This window comes from Anopheles coluzzii, chromosome 3 (assembly GCF_943734685.1).
Source record: "Anopheles coluzzii chromosome 3, AcolN3, whole genome shotgun sequence".
Classification (NCBI taxonomy): Eukaryota; Metazoa; Arthropoda; class Insecta; order Diptera; family Culicidae; genus Anopheles; species Anopheles coluzzii.
In genome coordinates, this window is record NC_064671.1 from 74,494,823 (window position 1) to 74,515,974 (window position 21,152).

General features: G+C 44.2%; 2 protein-coding genes across 8 annotated transcripts in view; one reads left to right on the forward strand and one right to left on the reverse strand.

Moving 5' to 3' along the window:
- LOC120954671 (serine/threonine-protein kinase ULK2) overlaps nucleotides 1–21,152 on the reverse strand; it is a 37,146-nt gene that overhangs the window by 12,712 nt on the left and 3,282 nt on the right. For both annotated transcript variants that reach the window (XM_040374788.2, XM_040374789.2), the window contains exon 2: nucleotides 18,908–19,081. In XM_040374788.2, the coding sequence (XP_040230722.1) occupies nucleotides 18,908–19,081 (174 nt within the window). The remainder of the gene's footprint in view (nucleotides 1–18,907; nucleotides 19,082–21,152) is intronic.
- Nucleotides 1,740–16,082, forward strand: LOC120954672 (oligodendrocyte-myelin glycoprotein). 6 transcript variants are annotated; one of them, XM_040374796.2, is made up of 6 exons: nucleotides 1,740–1,821; nucleotides 8,511–8,993; nucleotides 12,984–13,261; nucleotides 13,362–13,885; nucleotides 13,955–14,183; nucleotides 14,258–16,082. In XM_040374796.2, the coding sequence occupies exons 2-6, from the start codon at nucleotides 8,929–8,931 to the stop codon at nucleotides 14,755–14,757; spliced, it is 1,596 nt and encodes a 531-aa protein (XP_040230730.2). In that variant the 5' UTR covers nucleotides 1,740–1,821; nucleotides 8,511–8,928; the 3' UTR covers nucleotides 14,758–16,082. The 6 variants fall into 6 exon arrangements, with proteins under 6 accessions (XP_040230730.2, XP_040230727.2, XP_040230728.2 ...); XM_040374793.2 differs by lacking the exon at nucleotides 1,740–1,821 and adding an exon at nucleotides 1,828–2,103; XM_040374794.2 differs by lacking the exon at nucleotides 1,740–1,821 and adding an exon at nucleotides 1,828–2,014.

The window sequence follows — 21,152 nt, forward strand, 5'->3', positions numbered from 1 at the left end:
ATATATCGATCCGTTTTTCTTCATCAATTATCATCACGGTGTCGTTCTGGTTCGCAATTCTTTACTGGCTTGTCCCACCACCGACATTACGCTAAAATTAGCTACACTAAAACCTACACGCGACTGCAAAACGTGATAGACCACAAAACGCCAGCACTATATTTTTCAACATTTACACGTACTTCACCTCACCATTCGAGCGCAAAAAAAACCCCGACATTCGGGTTCGGCTTTGGCACAATATTTACCAACCGAAAATGCGCCGCAGGACATGAAGAACTACGGACAAAACTCATACAAAAACACAACAGACGTGGAAGAAGGGGTCGTTGGATTTTAGTGCTATGTTCAAAAATTTGCTTGCGGTAACAATTAATCGACACGACAGGGTGGCTGCTGCAACACACGCCGTCGTGCCCGGGTGGGGTTTGTTATCCCCGGTCCGATAGGGAAGAGGGGGATTACCATAAATTTCGTTACGAATTACAATTCAATTGAGATGCGTCGGGGACAAAGAGGCGACCAAAAAAAAAAACAGGCGCGGTTTTCCCACTTATTCCATCTTTTGCTTTGATTTGTGCCCGATTAGTGCTGCAGTGTGGTGTAAACACGAGGGGACAATACGGATGAGAGTGTAAGGCATTTCTTTTGTTGCAAATAGAATGAAAAGTAATTTCATTAGCACCATTAAAGGCACCTAATCGATAATATAATTTATAATTGTCGTTGTTAATAAACGAACGAATGTGTCCTCGAGATATCTTGTCAACAGAAACGCAACTGTTCATTCAGCATGATCAGGGAACTGTGTCAAGGTTGATCCTTTATGACAGCGAATATGAGTGCGAAAATGTAAAAAAAATGCAAAAAAATGAAATCTTGTTACACACGAAAAAAAAGGGCAGAAGTAACGCACAAAATAAAAGTGAAAAGAATGAACACTTTGTTCGTAGGTTTATGCGCTTTGCACGTAAATCCATTTAACGGTTGGTGTTCATTCGAAGTAGAAACTCCCTTACTGTTTGGTTTCGTGTCGGTGTGTTGGTTCGTTTGTTAGATGCACCACCACCACTACTACGGAACGTGAAACATGCTGCCATTAGCAGCGAGAGAGTTCTGCTGGTGCGTAAACCTTAACGTGTTCAGGGTTGATCATCATCATCAGTTCACTCTGTGCACAGTGGTGTGCGTGTTGGAACGAAAGCCACCCTCATCCAGCACACACAATGGCAATTTGCGGGGGTTAAATTGTACAAATCAACAGAGGAAAAAGGTTCAACTTATATATTAAAAAAAAAACAAAAATTGTAATTTTGAACTTGAATTAAACACAAAATCTTACACAATAAAATAGTTAGCATTTTACATAGATCAGGAAACATGTCTGATGAATGCAGAAAAATGAAGCGATATTGTAATAAAATAATTACATATTTAGTGTATTCCATTCCACCAAACCAATATTTTAATTAATAAAGATGATTTTCGAAATCTTTACTTCTATCCTGTCCAGGAGAAAAAGAGAACGCTTTAAATATTGTAAACCATGAAACGCTAAATCCTATAAAATACAGAAATAAAAAATAATTTTAAAAAATAGGGTAAAATCCCTAATTGATATTCTACGAATCAATCACTCGTTTGAGCAGTGTATCCATTTTCATTCCCCCTAAAAATATTACTTTTTCCCCACGAATGTTCTTCCTAACAGCCCACTGTGCAACGAACTGGCAAATGAACCGGCAGAGTTGGAGGGCTTTGTGCCAACATCTCACCAAGCTGCGTGTATAGTTGTAATCGGAACGTGATCGTGACGTGAATGTGAGTTTCGTTGTACGCTGCTGCCTCAGTGGTCCCGTAGCAAAACATGCCCGGACATTGGAGGAGGCAGCCACATAAAACCCCGAACACTTTGTGCTGATCCGTAGCGATCAAAAATTAATCACAAAAGAAAGCATCCCTCTGGGGAACCGGAACACATTAACCTGGTGGTAGAAACGGATTTTGTGCAAGGGTTTGTGGCGTGTTTTCTTGCTTTATTCTTCGCGCTTGCTTTGTGACCATAGAGTGCACCATCTTACCGGTCGGAGAGGCTTTCTCTAGGTGTGTGATTTTTCATTTTCTTTTCAAAATTAAGTTCGCGTGTGGAAAATAACCTCTCACAGAAGGAATGAGGCCTATCTGTAGAATGCGGTCAAAATTCTGCCAGCACAGCGAGCCCTTGAAGGCAACAATAAGGGCAAACGAGTGAGAAAACGAGATAGAGGAAGAAGCAGAAGACGCAGAGACTCGGTCTTGTATGGCCTCCGAACCGCATAAAACAATGGCTTAAACCGATGCCTTGTGATAGCTCAAACACAGCGTGTTGGAGATGGATGTGTTGTAGAGTTTACAAGTTCATGGATAATTGTATGCGCAATGGTGCAACCGCTCCATTTACATGTGCGCACAAAAATATAGGTTAAAGATCGCCTGATCCTGTTCAGAAACTGTGCTCTCCCATGCACTCTCTCTCTCTCTTTCAGAGAGATCTCTGACTCTCTCTCTCCTCTCCGACGCTTTACGCACCTGTGCGTTTATTGAAAAGTGAAATTAGCAGGAAACGCATCATCCGATCATCTCGTGACGAAATACATGCCGCCGCAAGCAATGGCGGTAGTGATTTTAGCACCTAACAATATGACGAAGTATGCGTCAAAGGCTGTTCACGGCGTACACATGGGGGTTATGCCATTCATTTCTTACCTCGGAGTTGGTGCTTATCAGATACCACACGAATGGTGGTTCACCACCAAAGATAAGATTCCTGTGGGGCAGAAACCCCGCACAGCTGTGTGTGTGAGTACATGTAATCAATTCGAACACCTGATTACCCTGCCACATACATATATATGCAATTCGATGCACCAAAGTGACCTTAGACCTCACACGACCAGCCCCTGCGCGCGTATCACATGGGGTAAAAAAGATAGAGCAATAAAAAAAACCCACCCAACCAATACCCCCGCGTCAGTCAAAGTCGACCGGGAGAGGAGGAGGTTCGAGTGTTTCGCACGTCAAAAGCCGTACGGAACGCGATCAAAAACCAAAGCCCGTCAGAGGAGAGGAGTTTGTGCGCCAGGGTCGACTCGTCTCCACTCCACTGTGCACTTACTTAATCGTACAGTCAATTGGCGGAGTAAATTGCGTGTTCTGTTTATATTAAACGTGCACAATCTCACACATCCCTTTTCTAGAGGGAGCGAGTGGATGGGTTCGAAAATCACACTCCTCTTGCTGGGGAATAAATTTAGCATTGCGCGATTTCGCGATCGCCGATGGTAATGTGTGATCCATCATTCATTTGCACATCGGTATGGAATATGTATGCAACGATCAGCCCAGAGCTCCCGCCGTCACCGTCTGTGTCTCGGTGAAAGATGTTAAAACGAGAAGCTTCTGGCGACGACTTGTGAATGACCTTAAGAGACCTTAGAGAAGAGTTCGCAGACGTCAAGGATGGAATTTGATTTGCACACAGAACCAGAGCAGAACAGATAATTTCCCTCGTAGGTCAGGATTCTACAAATAGTGATGATTGGACATCAGAAATTAACCATACATAACGGGAGATCTCTCTCGGGTAGGTTCCTTGGGAAATTCCAAAATAAATCACAAAACCCGAACAGAATATGAAATGACTACAGTGATTTCAGAGTATATGTATCCTACTCTTAAGATTCTTGCTTACCGATTTGCTTGTCGTTTCAAGAGCTACTCTTGCCAGTATCAATACGATTTTTATTTATGTTACTGAATCCAGATTCTTGAGAAATCAAGTTCCAACTTTCTTGGTAGCACTCTTATGATTGATTTACATTAGCAAGAAACTATTGTTCTGATTCTAAGTTTTCGTGAAGAGCTCCTATAATATATGACATAAAGACAAAGTGGATCTCAGAATTGAAAAGATAGATTAGTACCACAAGTTAATTCATTATTTCAATATGTTTCAATAGAGTCTGGAGAATTTAATTTCCTTTCTTTTGGTGTACGATAAGCCATATTCTGATTATTATTTAATGACATATAGCTAAAAACACAAAATTTCACGTTCATGTTCACTCGAGCTGTAGCCCGGGCTTAAGCAATTATATTTACTTTACGAAGCGTAGTGAGTAATCGTTTTAAACTTGATGTTCTTTTAATCTTTTTGAATTAAACGATAGAATCCACATTGAGATTGATAGAATGTCTTTCCTAGGTCTATGGCAGAATACTACGCCCGCGAGTTCAATCCAAAATCCAATCCAATCTTTATATGAAGCATGATGATAGTGCATCACCGTATCAAATAACAATTTTCCCGTCAACTTTTCCAACACTTTTCCATATGCTAACTCTCCAAAAAAACGCGGCAGTGTTCCCTTGGGGAATGGTGATGATTTTTTGATGGACAGCGTACACACAGAAGCATTGGAGCGGTAAGCAGGTGGCGGGTGGCATACCATTAGAACACGCGCACTTTCTGCTCTTTATGCCACTACCAAAACCGGGTACACGATATATGCATTTCCCGAAAAAAAAAAGGTGCGTCAACTTTCTTCCCCCATTCACTCATCGCCCCCTTTTGTTCGCCGGGGAACAAAGAACTAGCAGCAGGCACCAGCACAGGCGGGCAAAATAAAGCCCAACAAATCGAAACCGAAACCCAGAAAACGCAAATGACAAGCCATCAATCGGACGGAACACGGGCAACAAACGGCAACTAAACCTTCGGTCCGCTATACGGTGCAGGGAGGGGGGGGGGGGGGGGGGGGGGTCAATTTCTAAAACTTTTTCGCATGTGTTTAAATGCGTTTCGAATGCTTTTTTGGTACGGTCGCGTTCGCGTGAAAAGAAAGCCCCGAATGCATATATATTCATGCGGATAGGAGTGTCCGGTGAATGTTATGCTGCTGCCCCACGAGTTTCGAGTGCGATGGAAGAAGGGGGGTTTCGGATTTAATTCATACATTTTTTGAGCCTCTTCCGTCATCACACCCTCTCTCAATAGTTCTATAGAGTTGAAGGTTCTGATGTTTTGAGTTCAGCCGATGGTTGTGCAGAGATAGAGAATGCAAAAGCGTGTCATGATATTCCGGTGCAACTGCAGCACTACACTACTGTACTCTGCAGCTTTGCGGGATGCCAAACCGCAACTTCGAAACCTAATACGATGTGTGATGTGTGTGTGTGTGTGGAAAGATTTTTATTTTGCTGCCATAGCTTATTTATTGTGCAAACGGTGTAGATAATTGAACTCGGGAAGCAATTAAATCGCTCGAGACGCATATTTTATAACACAAAACAATATGCGTACGCAAGAGACTCACAGCAAGACGAGTTAGAGATTGAAGAGTGATTGAGGCTGTGTTTCAGGGAAATCAACCAGCAGAGCATCAGGCTGGTTTCCCAGAGGTCCATCGTTAGTTATCATTAGCTGTCCCGAATGGGACAGGGAGGCAAATCCTTGGCGAATGAGACATCATCTTAGGCAGGAAGAGTTTGCTTTAAGGAGAGGACAATTCAATTAACATCTTGCAGATGCGAATGCGCTGCCACTGGCTGTGGTGCGTCGTTATTGTGCAAAACCCAATGCAATAAAGATCGTTCCTCTGCGCTCTGCCCAGAACTTCTCTTTCTCCTTGGGACCAATTAAGACGGGCCAATTTGGGCTCGTCTGCACACGCCAAACGGGCTCCAGCCGCAAGAATTGGCGGCTGCACACCACCAAACACATTCGTCTGTGTCTGTGCCGTTGTTACTGCTGTGCGGTGCGCGCTTTGTGCTGTGGTGTCTCACCAGCAGCTAATCAATCGAAACAATCGAATCTGATGGGTGGCATCATCAATTGACTGCAGCATTTGCCAACAACCAAGCGGCTAGAAGGAGTGAAATTTGCACGGGACACAGATGTGAAGGATACACCACCAATAGATTGAAGTGTGGCAGCAAAATGTGGAATGCAAGTAAAACAAAACACGCTGTACTGTGTACTGTTGGTCAAACAAGTCTCTCGCAAGTCTCACGACGAAACGCTAGCAGATGTTACAAATTAAAGCGCTTCGGTGAGTGGGGGACGACTATGTTCATGCACCAACACATCATATTCCACCTCACACTTCAGAGAGAGCCCGTTGTGTCCTCAACCGGACAGTGACCCATCCCACACAGCGGACTACTGTGTGGTCCCCTCTGGGAATAATTTAATTACTCTCACTCGGTGGTAAAGCCCCACCACAGCAAGTTTTGGAGGACGCAAAATGCCGTTTTTTGGAACCGACCAGGCCTAGAAAGTCAACGCCATATCGGTACAGGCTTGGCACCGGCTGTTTAGCGGTTAGCTGCTTCTTTATGCCACTCCCCGCCACGACTTGTGGCGTGTGTGTGGGGGATTTGTCTATTTATTCCGTTTTTCCGCTGCAGGTTGGCAACCGGAAAATTCCAAGGGCTCTTGCTCCGCTTCCACGCTAATGTGTTCGTGGTTGGAAATGCTATTTTGACTATCGTGATTATTTTACGACATCCACAAGCCAACAGACAGACACAGCACACCCGGGGTAAGACAACCCCGAGGCGGGCAAAAACAAACGGCCACACGGAATACAGCTTACTCATTTGGGCGAGAAGCCTCGCGCACAGAATAAACTAAACCAAAAGCAAAGCAAAAACGGCAAAAAAGTGCAAGTCAAAATCATCATCCTACAAACGACAAATTTCTGACACGGCTGCTTGCTCGGTGTCTGTGGCAGGACGACGACAGGACGATGAAGGTGGTGAAAGAAAAACGGTTTCTCCTGAAGCCCCTTACACCTCAACTTTGTTGTTTTTTTGTGTTTGGTTCGTTCTGACACTCAAGGGCAACTATAAAGCAGAAACAAAAGAGAGGCAAAAACCAACACGCTAGCCTGAGACACGGAATAAATAAATAACCAGCCCCGGGAAGGTGTGAGCTGGAGTTTCGGAAAGGTCAACGGTGCCCTTCCTTCTGCGAAGCTACACAGAGGAGACACACAAATGACACCACCCGAATGGAGCTAATCCGGGGGAGTTTACGGATTTGGCGGGCTGGCGCTTTTAAAACACTTTATTTAAAACGAAAACTAGCAAACGGGGTAACCCATTTCAAATTACACTAAAAGCCGATGGGGTTCGAAGGAGCGATTTTAAAAAGCGGGGAAAAGGTTAAAGAGAAACTTTTCCGATTTCTTAGGTACTAATTCCCCGCTTTTCTTTAGTCTTACCTCAATCGGGCAGTGACGACTTCAAGCAATGTTGAAATCGATCGAGCGCTCTCGTCCTTGTGCAACTGTACCGATTATGGAGACCACCCCCAAAGCCAACAAACAAGAATAATGTTGCAATAAATACGCATGCGAAAATAAAATTACCCGTGAAAGGTAAACAAGTGCAACGCGAACACTGCTTAATTTACAGTTTACAGTACACAAAACCCAACAAGAATCAATCACACTTGACTGCTACTGCTGCTGCTACTTGAGTCGCTGCGCCTTCATCCAAGAATATGTCCCAATACAATTCTACTCCATGCTTCTTTTTCAATCAACAACTTCACCTGCACACCAGGAATAAAAAAGGGCAAAAAGGCTATATTCAAATTTGCCATTTCTAAGAGCTCTTTCTTCTGGCAGGGACGGTTTGAAAGGGAAACACAGGCGTCTTAAAATAATAAATCGGTTTCAATTTCTCGTTGACACAGCGAACAGGAGCGACAGGAGCCTTCCTTTTTTCCCAATAGTGCAAACCTCGCCGCCCTCGGTTGGTGGCATTCATTTTTCTTCCACGCTCGGGAAAAGCCGGCAAGTGGACAAACTTCAAAACATGCACACTCACACTCACACACCGACTAGAGTTTGAATCGGTGAAACATGCACACCACCACCGTGTGCCCGTGTCGGTTTCCTTCGGCTTTTTGGTCCCCCGACAACTCCCCTGCTCCTTGCTGGTGTAATCCTAAATCCGAATGGCAGCATCGGGCGGTTTTTTTTGAAAGGGAAGCACACCGAGCACACTACGACACTAGTTTTGCCGTCGCCGCGGTAAAACGTTAGGCAGGATTCGGCTAGGTGGCGGAGGTGGTGTGTAGCAGCATAAAACCTCGCAATAACAGTCCACCAGTCCTCCTCCGGCACAACGACGAGGCAGCACACGGCTGATGTGACGACGCGGCGCGCGGCTTCGGCAAAATTCACCCCGAGGGGCACGGTAGCACTTTATCGGCCAAACGTCACTTGCGTGGTGACCGTGCACGAAGCAACATCGTCGCTCGGTTGGGTTCTTGGGTCCGCTTGTTAAGCGTTGTTGGCGTTAGCTAGGCTCTCGCTCTCACCGCCTGAACGCACTACGAATCTAGTAATTCTGTGACTGTGCTCCGTGTGAATTCCTGAGGGGTGTGCTACCGGCAACACAACCAGGAATATTGTTGTGTGCTTTGCCGTTTCCTAATCGATTACTTATTTACATTCCAGAAAGAAAGAAAAAAGTGTACACCACCAGGCTCATCACACGCCACAACCACGCCATTCCGATGAAGAGTTCTGTGCCACAGCAGTGATTTCGTGACCAAATGTTACAGTGTGTTCCTAGGTTCTGTAATGTCGTTGTGCTGTTTGTGCAAGTGAATGAACGTGAAAGTAAACGAATTTCTCCCAACTGTACCATTTATGTTTAGATTTAGTGCCGTTTGTGTTCCTTGACTGTGAGGCTTCTGTGTAAGAAACGTTCAGAGTGCGTAGAATTTTGTGGAAAACTGTTCCCCAATTGGTCTATAGAACGTTTCTGAGCGAACGAAGCAGTGAAAATAAATTAGAACCGTAGAAAAAAGGTTGTAGAGCTTGTGGCGTGCTATATATATACACACACAAACAACAAGTAATCCCCGTCACAATGAGACGAAGATTGATCCGGGAGTTTCTGGTCCCGATGGTGCTGACGGTTCTGCTCTGGACGAGGTAAGACAGAAGAAAAAAGCGAGAGTTTTCCATGCCGCGGACAACTTCGCACACACACACTCACACACGTGAAAACGGGGCCAGGAAATCAGGACGTAATCAACGCCAATCATCAGTCGGCAAAAAAACGCAACACACAATAATGTCGACACATGCATCGCGCCGTAATCATTATGATTCCATTCTCTCGATCCATCTATCTCTGTCTCTTTGTCTGTCTTTCCCTTCTCTCTCTATCTGTTTAGACGCACATTGCACGCAATTAGGTTCAGAAACCACACCGACCAGCACCACCACCAAGAGCAATCTAGAGCAATATGTGGCTTAGATTGTGTGGCCCCCGTGCGCCAGGAGAGGAACCGTGCTCCGGCAATTCAGCACTTCCCAATCAGCGTCAGGCCGTAGGCGATATCAAGTGCTGGTGAACTTTAATCTTGTTTTCCAGCGATGCCTACAATTGCTCGGGGAACTGACATGTGTGTGTTGATGTATGTGTTGTAGAGCGCACCACACCACAGCTCCAACCATCACGGGATCTGGGGAATGGGTTTTTGGGGGACTTTTTCCAGAAAACAGGACTCACACGCCAAGAACTTGTCGAGATATTATCACATCACTCTCGGTTAGGTTCTTGCTAAGCTCAAGTGGGATTTACCGTACGCCACACCACTTCACGAAAGCAAGGCTACGCACCGCTACTTCCCACCTAATGATTGATGTACGCAATCAAGTACTATATGAAATACGCACTAAGTACTGCTCATAAGAGGTTCCCATTAAAAGGACGTGCGTGCTTCTTGGCTAAATGATTTTCAAGCAGCATACGGCACATACCAAGGATCAAAGTGTGTGCTCTCTGCTCCAGTCACTCACTCGGCGAAATGCCCATTAAAACTTAAACTGGAGCAACGCCAGAAATAACAGATAACAGCACCACCAGCAAACATTAAAAACCAAAGCCCCGACACGTGTCGGTTTCGAAAAACCCCAAAAAATGGGTACTTAAACCATCAAATTGTTCCTCCTGTGTGTTTCTTCGTGTTTTAAACGACCGGTTGTAGTAGGAAGCACGCACGTGGTGTCGTCCAAAGTTCAAAGATTGTGTGCCGGCTTAACAACAACCCACAAAACCACGCGTTTCCATCCCGACACTAACGGACAAATACCCCGGACAAGACCCGGGGGGTCATTACACAGCCGGTGGTGATGGTGGTGGTGGTGGTGGTGCTTCACCCGATAGGTGGAGTTCATTAAACCTTGCCCAGAGGTTTGTCCAAAACTATTTATACGAACAGTTTCTTCACACACGCTCTCGTCGGCTCGGTCTAATGATTAGATGGACGAACAACCGTCCCGGACGACCTGCACCATTGCATAGTAAATTTGGTTATGATTAATTAGCGGCATCTCGGTGTCGGTAGCGAACGCCTTTCCGTGAGTTTTTGAAGCAATCAAGAGCTCCATTACACCGAACCATTACGTTCGCTGTACAAGATACCCTAAAAATCTTGCGCTGCGATTGCGTCTGTTGATCATCTCCGACGGTCCTCCGGCACTTGCTGGCTGCAGCAAACGGCGTTGACAGACGTACTTAGGGGCCCTAGTGCCACACATAAGGCCAGAGTGTGCCAGACTAGCGGGAAAAAGTTAGACCCCAGAAACAGCCCCTTCTTTGCCCCGAACAGGAGGAGACGACTATGCCGGGCAACTTTCATTGAGCCTGTGTGTTGTGGGGATGTGGCGAGCCGGTTTTGCAACGTCTGTAAACCATTTTTTCTTCATCTGTTTTGTTTTATTGGTTGTTATTCCCTTCAAATGCGTAATCCACCGTGCGCCACGGAATACCTACGCCTTTGGGTTAGCAGTGAGCAGAGAGAAACCGCAACAACTGTGCAATTGCGCACGCAAAAGAACTAATCTTCAGACGACGAGAAACAGAGAGAGAGAGAGCTACAAGCAACGAACTGCAATCGATAGCCGGGAGGAGAGGTCGATGAATTGGGCCCGGATGTCTTTGAGTGAGTGTTTTGTGGGGAAGGGAAAACCCGTTCTGCAAATGCTGCGATGTTTTTACATCACAACGTTGTAGAGCGCGCACGTGACTGTTGGGTGCGTTGTGCTAGCACTAGACACACTGCACCGGCACTGCACGCCGACGACGACTTGGACTGGAGGCAAATTTCTTCCGGGATCGGGACTGTTTGGAACCCGGGCAACAGAACAACTCCCACGATCTTACTTTCGCTTTTTTCGCTTGGAGTTGGAGTTCAGAGCTTTCTGGGTGGAGGTGTGCAAATGAAACTCTGACGTCCTTTTACTGGTTATCCCTCATGATGATGATGATGAAATCACGCTTAATGTTGACCATATCTGTAAACATGAAACGACCTACGAACGACAAGATACGCTGATGACGACGCGAATGACGATGCCTCTGCCGGTGGTTCACCAGATGTTGACCAAATATTGACACGGTTACATTATTGCTTGCCACGTCCAGGTATTTCCCAATCACTACTCGGTATTACAGGCGCTTTCCAAAAACCACAATTTGCCGATTAGATACGGGATTGACTCACCACCCTGATATGCACGTAGAAATATGAGTAAATCCTGCCATCCATCAACTCCCTGGGTACTTTTTTGGACCCACAATAACACATACTATACGCAAGTTAGCTGCGCCATTGCCTTCTTGCTCGAGCAAGCCCGTCACCAAGACCGGTGCCGCCGGCACACAAAATCACCTCTACGCGACACCCTTGACCTCGATTGTAAATAGCTCCCAGGAAGTAATATTGTAATAACGATAGTACCCGCACGCCACTCCACCCAAAGAACCCTGGAGAACAGTACCGGTCCGGTAATAGAATTGCTTGCAGGGTTGAGCGATATCAGTAACGCCACCCCAAACCCACACACACACACAAACTGGTGTGGTGATGATATGGAAAAAGGAGGCGCGCAACAAACCCGACAGCACATAGAAAGACCGCCGACTCATTTAATTCAATTATTCTAATGTGCCTTCTTACCCCCCTGCGACAGTAGTACACGCACGTCGCAGAAAGCGCAACAACCGCCACGCGTTGGAGACCCACGACGACCTTCTCCATGCGAAAGACGACGAACGGCCACCACCAACAAACAAACAAACAAAACACGACGATAGACGGTGACAAACGGGGTTTAAAGCTCCAGCAAGAGCCAGGAGAGCGGGATTGGTTTGTTGCCCGTGGAACCACGGTCAAAACGGTTTTGAGAGTGGAAAGTGACCGCGAGAGCGAACATCTATCAAGGCAGATTCCGCGTTCGGTAACTTCAATCCGTGTGTGCTACACACCGTACTTTAATTGAATTAAAGCGTCCAAAGCAATTGAGGGAACTTATTGATCTCCTTGGTGTGAACCGATGTGTTGCTTTGATTTCACCATGACAATCCATCATGAGAAGTCCCTCATACTAAGGGAAATGTTACAGGTGCGTTACTGCTTCCTGGGCCTGGGTACGACGCCCGTTGGGAAACAGCTGGTAAATGACGCATTTGCTGTTCAATGCGTCCAGTTCCAACAGCTCACGAGTGAGTTGGAAAATATTGACACTTATGCTTCCCTACTGACGTAATCGGGGAGGTTCTCAGTACGCACATGATAACAGGCCTTTTACCTTGAGTCTTATCGTGGACGGGAAGCCAAAGTCCAACTCAAACATTTCAAATCTACGATAATGGTTGGAATTTCTTTAAAATAATAGCGACGAACCAATACATGGATCGACTTGTTGTTGTATTGGTGATACATAGTATCGTTGCGTCTGGTACGTCTGTAGCATTGGCGTTGAAACGTTCCACCAAAAACCTGGTAATCCCTGCCACTTCTGATAGCAACAGAATAACAATCAAACAGATATACCAAATCAATCTTGCTATATCCCGGAGATAACTGTGTTTCTTTACATTTTTTGTAAATATGTATTCTTCCTTCTCCAAAGATTGGCCGATGTCCACGCCGAAGATGTGGACGACATCCCGGACGAGGGGGAAGACATCTATGCCGACGAGTACGACGATACGTACGACGAGGACGACCGAGATGTCAGTAACCCACTGCCTGGTGGTGGACAACCCCATCCTGTAAGGGATGCAGGTGATGATGACAGTGACAAATCGAGAGCATCGTCATCTTCCACGACTACAACTTCCGGGACGACTAAACCAGTAGCAACCACTGGTCCACCTTCTCCCGTTGTCATTTTTGGTGAAGTGGACGGTAAGAATGAAGTAGAATGATGTAGCACACACAAAGACATTGGAATGTTGGATCCCCCGATTTATGTAACGCTTTCCATTTGCCTTTCCCCTATGCGCAGATAATTCCATGGAGCAGCAGGACTTTGCGTGTCCAGGCGAGTGCAGCTGTTCGGAGGACACGAAGTACATCAACTGTTCCCATCGTGGACTAACGGAGCTGCCCAACAACCTGCCCAGCAATGTGGTGGTGCTAAATTTGAACCACAACAACCTGAAGCGCCTCAATGTGGAAGCATTGCAGAACTGTACCCGGCTGACGGAGCTACACCTGGCGGGCAACGCGATTGAACAGTTTGACAAGGAGCTGCTGCTGAAGCTGGACGCACTGGACCTGCTGGATCTTTCCTCCAACCAGCTATCCCATCTGGATAGCGATAGTTTCAGCGAGGCAAGCAAATCACTCCGCCGGCTGCATCTGAGCGACAATCCGATCGTTTTGCCGGACAGTGGACCGTTTCTGGTGCTGCCCGATCTGGAGCACCTGCACCTGGCCGGTTGCAACATGACCGAGCTGCCAGACGAAACGTTCACGGAGCTGGGCGGTCTGACGCTGCTCGATCTCTTCGGCAATCAGTTCGATGAGGTAAGTGCAGTTGCCGATGAGGGTGCTGACTACGATAAAGCATTATGAGCGTTTGCCTTCCCATTGCAGGATATGAGCGTGGACATGTTTGAGTCGTTGAAGAATCTGATACACCTAAGGCTACCCCCACTGTCGGAGAGCACCGTACGCGAACTGTGCGAAAAGGTGGAGCGGATCGATGTGGTCGACATAACGGCGCACAACATCAGCTGCTTCTATCTGGCCTCGGAGTCGTCGTTCGAGGACAGCATCATAGTGGATGTGCCGAAAACGCCCGAGCCTATAATGACAACCAAAGGTACGAAGGGGCTAGAAGTTGCCCATGATTTTGAACTTATTCTTCGTTACTAACTTTCGATTCCTTTTTTGCAGAACCAACAACACCGCGACCAACACGTAAGGTACAGAAAAACGTAAACGAAATCATGCAGGATTATAAGTCTTCAACCTCCAAACTGCAATCATCCGATCTGGCCCTTCAAACAACCACCAGCCCACCACCGTTGTTGAATCAGCAGAGTGAAAGCAAACTCGCTAACGCTAGCTCGCAGGCCAGTGGAGGATCACCGGCATCGGCCTCGATTACGCACACCGGTGACACACCGACCGTGGATGATGATGTTGTCAAAACGTCCTCAACCGGAGCCGAACATCGTGCCGACGGGGGAGACGGGTCCCTGCTCTCCTCGATATCGCCCGAAACGATGAAACAGTCGCTGATGGCCATCATAGGCATCACAGTGCTGGCACTCATCATTGGGCTGATCTGTCGGCGAACCGGCATCAAGAACAAGCTGTGCGGTACGAAGCGACGCCCGGCTCCGACCGACCAGGTACGGCCGGCCGAGGAAGTCCCGCTCAACAAGGTCTAAGACAGCCACCAGCGAGGGAAAGCCCTGGGTGGAGATCAAACTGAGTAGAATGGATCATTTTGGGGGGCACAGTTAAGGGAACTAGAGAAGACATTTAGAAGAGTTTCACACACCCAAAAACGCGCAGGCATGCGTCTGAATGGTAGGGTGATTGAATGCGCCAAGAATTAAATTCGGCTCAAATTTCTTCTCCCAGCGCTTCGCTCAGCGCAAGTATGATCGTGCATGTGATATTACTTACAAAGTATTAGGTAACATCGTCTTCGATAAGCAAGTGTCGGTACATTCGGGGCGCAGACCGAGCATCAGACGTCGGTAGGAAAGCGATTTTGTGTTTCTATTGTAAATAGTTCATCCATCTTTTTCTAAACGCAAAAGAGAAGCACATAATAGCTGTAGTGCGTGCAGAGAAGCGAAAGCATCATGACGCGATTATTGCCACAAACTATACCTTTATTATGTATGTCTTAGGTTGCCACTAAAGAGGAGATAGCTAGCTATAGGAGGGGCACACATTACTATCATATCCAAACATAGCTACAGTAAGCTATGCAATGAAAGTTGTGACATTTTGTAAAAGTAGGACTGGCAGCAAAACGTGTCTTGCAATAAATTTCATACTTCCTCATTCATCATCACACACACACACGGAATATGCAGCGGCACACCGCCAGTGTTGCTTGTGACCAGTGAAATAGAATAGTACGCTAAATTGCTGTGTAAAACACCAAATAGGGGGCACCAAATGGTAGAAATGCCAAGGTAGAAATAGAAACAAGCAACACATAAAATCACTACTAACGTTTAATAGTTAACGAGAGTTAGTAAACTGCGCGAAAAAAAACATAACCTTAGAGGCTTATTTTTTGGATTTTTGCGTAATGCATTTTTGCAAGATTTGATGCGTTTTTGTGTTGACTAACAGGACAAAGTAGCACAGCAGAGGACCAATCTATTCAGCTTTGTGTTCCAGAGCTGATCTTTTCCGGGAAAAGTTGATTTTGTTACAAGAAATCTAACACAATCCACAGGGGCGGTGGTAGTAATAGCACTAGAAGAGGGGACACAGAAGTAGTAATGGTAGCGCAATAATTTAAGACATAACTGCTGCTAGAGCATTTAATTGTATTTGGATAATATGTTTGTTCAGCTTGTAGCGAAACACTATACAGACACACCATTTTTGGATTGTAGCTGCAAAAATACGATTGTAATCATAGTGGACCATAAGCAATACACAAATGTAAGTGTAGCCGGATATGGCTATTTGTAGGGGAACAAAATAAACGAACAAGTGAAACACTGATACAGGCACTGGTAAATAAGCTGGCACAAGTGTTGTTTCTTACTTTGATGTTGGACTTTTCATTCCATTCTTTTGGGGTTAACTTAAGCGAAGATCGTTCGAAAGGAAGGCATTTGGAGATCGGTAGAATAAATCCAGCAAGTAAGTTAGCTTTAAGTCTGGAGTTGGATACTTGAATGCATCGATGCTATGTTTAAAATGTGTATGTATGTTTAAAAAAAAATTGTTATGGAAAAGCTTAAGTGATCAAAACAAGTGACCATGAAGAGCCTGTTGACAATTTTCCTGTCATTCAGTAATAGAAACTAATGCATGCTGAGACTTGAAATAAGCTATTGCAACATTCATGAATGCACTTATCACGAAATGCGAAGGGCAAAATGGGTGCTACCAAGCTATTGCTGCATCGCAAAATAGTTAAAATCCTTAAAATGTATTCATTGCAATTGCAATGTGTTATGAAGACCACTCCAGTTTTAAACTTCATTCTATTCCAGAAATTTTAGGTATTATAATAGCAAATTAGATGTATTTAAGAATAGATTTTACTGCAATATGATGACATTTTCTGCATCCAGTTCAGTTAAATAACCCTTTTAAGCCATTGTTGATTAGGATTTTTAAATTCTTAAATGCGAAAAAATATTCTTAATCGTTTAAAATCTAATCCAGTAACCGTTCATAGATGTCTAAATGAGCCTAAAGGTGAACCACTAATCATATAAAATAATAACGGAAGGTACCTATGTTTCGGACACACAGGACAAGCCAAAACTCATATTTTTATTCGCCTTACTAGCGAATGTTCGCAAATAAAGTAATTCTTGTCGTTGTCGCACTTTTATAGTACTGTTTCCCTTCCAAAATATCGCCTCATTTGATGGTCGTTGAAACCCTATAAATGTTCCAGCAACACTAGACAATAAATCCCTATAAATGTTTATAAGCAGCACTAGACAAAACAGGATAGAAATTTCGTATTCTTAATATTTCGATATTTCATAATCAATATCAATATTTTGTAATCAATAGTTTGCTTAGCTTAAGAACATACGATTAGTAAATGCGGAGATCATGTAAAAGATCTCATGCGACCCATTCTTCCAATTGCTGATGTGCCATTGTGTTGCAACACAAACGATGTAAAGTTTTCATGTTTCATGACTAAAAGCTATTTTAAATTGAAGCTACAGGGCACAATCCCTTATGTTTCTATGGTAAAAGTTGCCTATAAATAATGAAACATTCCATGTAAGCGACGTGTGCAAGAGAATGTTAAGTAATTATTCTTTGCCATCTACTACGAAGCCAGTGGAACCGTAACGTCTCTTAAAATGAGGTAGAGTCTTGCTCATAAGTTACGCCGATAATCCGTTTTGGGGACAAAATCTCGCAAATCTCCGCGTGAGTTGAATTAGTTTTTCTGGTAAAATACCACTGAAGATTGAGTCATTTTGATGAAAGAAAATGGTTAAAGTTTCTACGTTAATTTTTATAGACTAGTGACGCAGATTATCAAGCCCTTTTTATCAGTCAATTTGACAAAACATCTCTCAAATTAATACAATTTCCTCCCGTAGTTGTATTCTATTGCATAGCTATTTATTCTTAATCCTTTGCTCAAGTGAAAAGGCCGTCTTTTAGTACAAAAATAAGTCCAAACGTTAGGCAATTTTAAGGTCAAATAAATTGCTTGCCGTTTTTAATCCACAACACAGCCAAATATTGTGTACATTTGAATGATGGGGAGGAATTCTTTCGCTTGCGTGACACGAATCGCTAACGAAGCCAAATAAAGTTTCCTTTGCCTTTCTTCGGCCTGCCCCCGAGTACACATAAGCACACGGTACCTATTTACGGAGCCCCACTATGTACAGGCAGACGAGAGTTATGGATTTTGGTTACGTTTGGTCTTAATTTACATACCACAAGTTGGCTTTTGCTGGCACTAATTTTAGCGTTAAGCCGGTTGAAGGGTAAGCGGCACCAGACGCCAGAATAAATTTCAAATATTGATATAAGTTGTACTACTTTCGTGCAGCTTTCGGACGGACTTTTGGCACAAAGATTCTGTAGCTAGTACAAAATTAATTGACAAAAAAGGAAATGTCTAAAAGTAACAAAAAAACATACTTTTGCTTCAATAATTACGATTGCCTTTTCCTCTAAGTTTTGCCCATATGTGCGTAACTTCCGGTCCATCGATATATAAGCAATAAACATGACTGAAAGGCATTATTGAAACTCTTTGCTCTTTGCGTCATTCTGTACAGTAACCTCCCGCAGCTACAGCAACCGGTTGCCGGTTGGGGCGCACAATTTCTGCAATTAACTCGCCAATGCAAAATAGGAAGCAAGAATCAAGGCAAAATGTTGCGCAGGGCAATGGACAGGCTCGAGACAGAACCAATCCCCACCCCGTGGCTAACGATCGCGGCAACGTGAATCGACTCACGTGGATACAATGATGTTTGGTGCGGAAGGATATATGTATGCATTCGGAAAACAACGCACATTATTGATACTCATTAGCCATTACTTCCCATACAAAAACGTTGGGAGTCGTGAAGTACAGCTTTTTTTGTGCAGGAATAGCAACTCCACTGTAATGCGCTCTCAAACCATACGCAGCGCTGATAAGACTACTTCAGTCGACAGCAACCGTCTACGCTCAATGTAAATTTACTCTTTCAAGGTTTCAAGGTTCCAAGATTTTGTCTAAATATTGAACCGGCGCCCATGGACGCAATCCTTGATTTGTTATCAATTTTTCGGGTAACATTGGTGTCACACATTCTTCGTATTTGGAAAATAACGACAAGACGATCATCCCACAAGACTTACCTCCATGACCAGAAACACGTTCTGGTCCTTCTCGGTGCAGGCTAGCAGCTTCACCACATTCTTGTGCTTGAGCGCACTCAGCTCCTGCAGGATCTTTATCTCCTTCCCGAGCAGGCTCTGCGATTTGGCCAGGCTTTTCTTCGTGATGCTTTTGATGGCCACCGGGTAGTGTGCCTGCGGGGGTGAGATGGGAGGAAACGGCAAGCTTGATTAGAGTGTCGGATAAGCAGAAAGCTGAGTGGAAGCAAACAGAACCGAACAAAAAAACTCATTGCAAAGATAAGAAACGATGATATTGCTGTAAGAATCTTAAGGACAGTCTTTTTTGGGGGTAGCGGACGAGCGACAACGAGCGGCGAGATTATATTCATAGAAAAGAGAACAAAAAAAGCGGAAAAATGCGAAAAATATTGCAACGACGTACGGAGAGCGCATAACCAGGGCAGGGAGCTTTGAAGAGGTATAATCGATAATGATTCAGGGGGAAAAAGTGTACCTGAAGCATTTTCATTATACTTTGAGAAAGATGTCCTTTTGTTGAACTTTTTTTTAAAATAAGGATTGAAAGGAAAATTTAGAGTATTTCAAATACCTGCTGTTTTATTAAATAGGCTAAGCAAATACTGTACTCTTTTTGATGCTTCCCCATAAAGATCTGAAACTCTAATATCAATAATATTTGACTAATTCTTTCTCCGCTGTCAGAGTTCGTATGCTGCATCTGCCTCAGTGACAAATGATTACTCTAATTGGTTTGCTCGATCGATCAGACAGACAGACAGCAATGGTGTCGTAAAAATTAACACCTTGACACTTAATACATTTTACTATGGAATAGATCTGGCTAGATGAATGGCTGGCTTACAGGCAATGCAGTCACAGGCCACACATTCCCATTCAGTGTTTTCATCGACATGTTTGCAACGTGTAGATAGATCTTGTGGTGATAAGGATTACATAAAGGGCCACACGGTGTCAGTCATGGCAGGCAAGAGTGGTACACGCGCCTCATGGAACGATGTGCAAAAGGCCCTTTTTTTAGGTGACCCTATTTTGTGTCGGTATTTGTTTACATTTTCAATGTGATTTTTTTGTATCACGGTGAGCGCGAAACAAATCAGGGTTCGCGTAAAAGCAGATGGAATGGGCTCTAATAAACGTAAAATATGATTTCATAGCCTGAATACTCGTACGACTTAACAACATGTCCGTCATGGGTTCAAGCCCCAAATAGACCGTGCTGCCATATGGGGGGGGGGGGGGGAATCAATTAGTCACTGAAAGCTAAGCCCGCAAGTGGTACAGACAGGCCTGGACCGGCAACGGTTGTTGAGCCAAAAAGAAGAAGAAGAAGAAGCCTGAATACAGAACAAAATAAAGACAAAAAAAGGACAAAAAATAGAATGATGTAATTTAGTTATACAAACACCAAAGATCAAAAGCTATGAATGAAAGTAAATTTAAGCTAAATTCAAGCAACTACTGTTATTGCTCCTCAACAGATTCACTAGTAGTTGCTGTTCTAAAAAAAATTACAGATAAACGTAATCGAACAAATGATTATTTTAAATGTATTTGGCTATTTGTAGACCATAAATTATACCGAAAACTCGATGAAAAATAATGTTTAATTCAATACAGGGTTTTCCAAGCCACATTCGAATGCAAACATTGTTTTCCACCGTGAAGTTATGAAGTAAAGTTAATCTACATCACTGTTACCGGGTTTTCCAAGTCACTTTCGAATGTGAACATTGTTATTCATCGCGTGCAAAATGTTATTTCACATAGATCTAGCAGTTAAGGTTCATCATAATAATTTTTAAATTCTTCAGCATGATTTTCCACACGACTCAAGCTGGATTAAATTTAAAGGTTCTTTGTTAGGTTTTGATAATCATGTGTTGAAACTGAAATTTGATTTAGAAACTAATAAACCATTTGACAGCTGTTGAAAAACATCTGCAGTGGATAATTATGTGCACAATTGAAAGTGACTCATAATTTTAATTTCTTCAGCATGATTTTCAACACTTCACCTGTCAATGGGTGATGAGATCCGACTTCAACCCCCGGGTGAAAAAACGATAGCAGCATTCCGTTAAAGTGTTGAAAATCTTACTGAAGATTTGATTGAAAATCATACTGAAATTAAAAACTATTAAGGTCGGGGTACTTTGTCCGTACTCGCTAGTGTAATTCCGATTTTCACTAGCGCATCTGGCGACGGCTGAACCAAGCATTT

Excerpts from the sequence above, each read along its gene's own strand:
- LOC120954672 (XM_040374796.2), top strand. The coding sequence starts at position 8,929 with ATGAGACGAAGATTGATCCGGGAGTTTCTGGTCCCGATGGTGCTGACG. Across the intron at positions 13,262-13,361 it reads CATTTTTGGTGAAGTGGACG|ATAATTCCATGGAGCAGCAG; the intron begins GTAAGAATGAAG and ends CCCTATGCGCAG. Across the intron at positions 13,886-13,954 it reads TCGGCAATCAGTTCGATGAG|GATATGAGCGTGGACATGTT; the intron begins GTAAGTGCAGTT and ends TTCCCATTGCAG.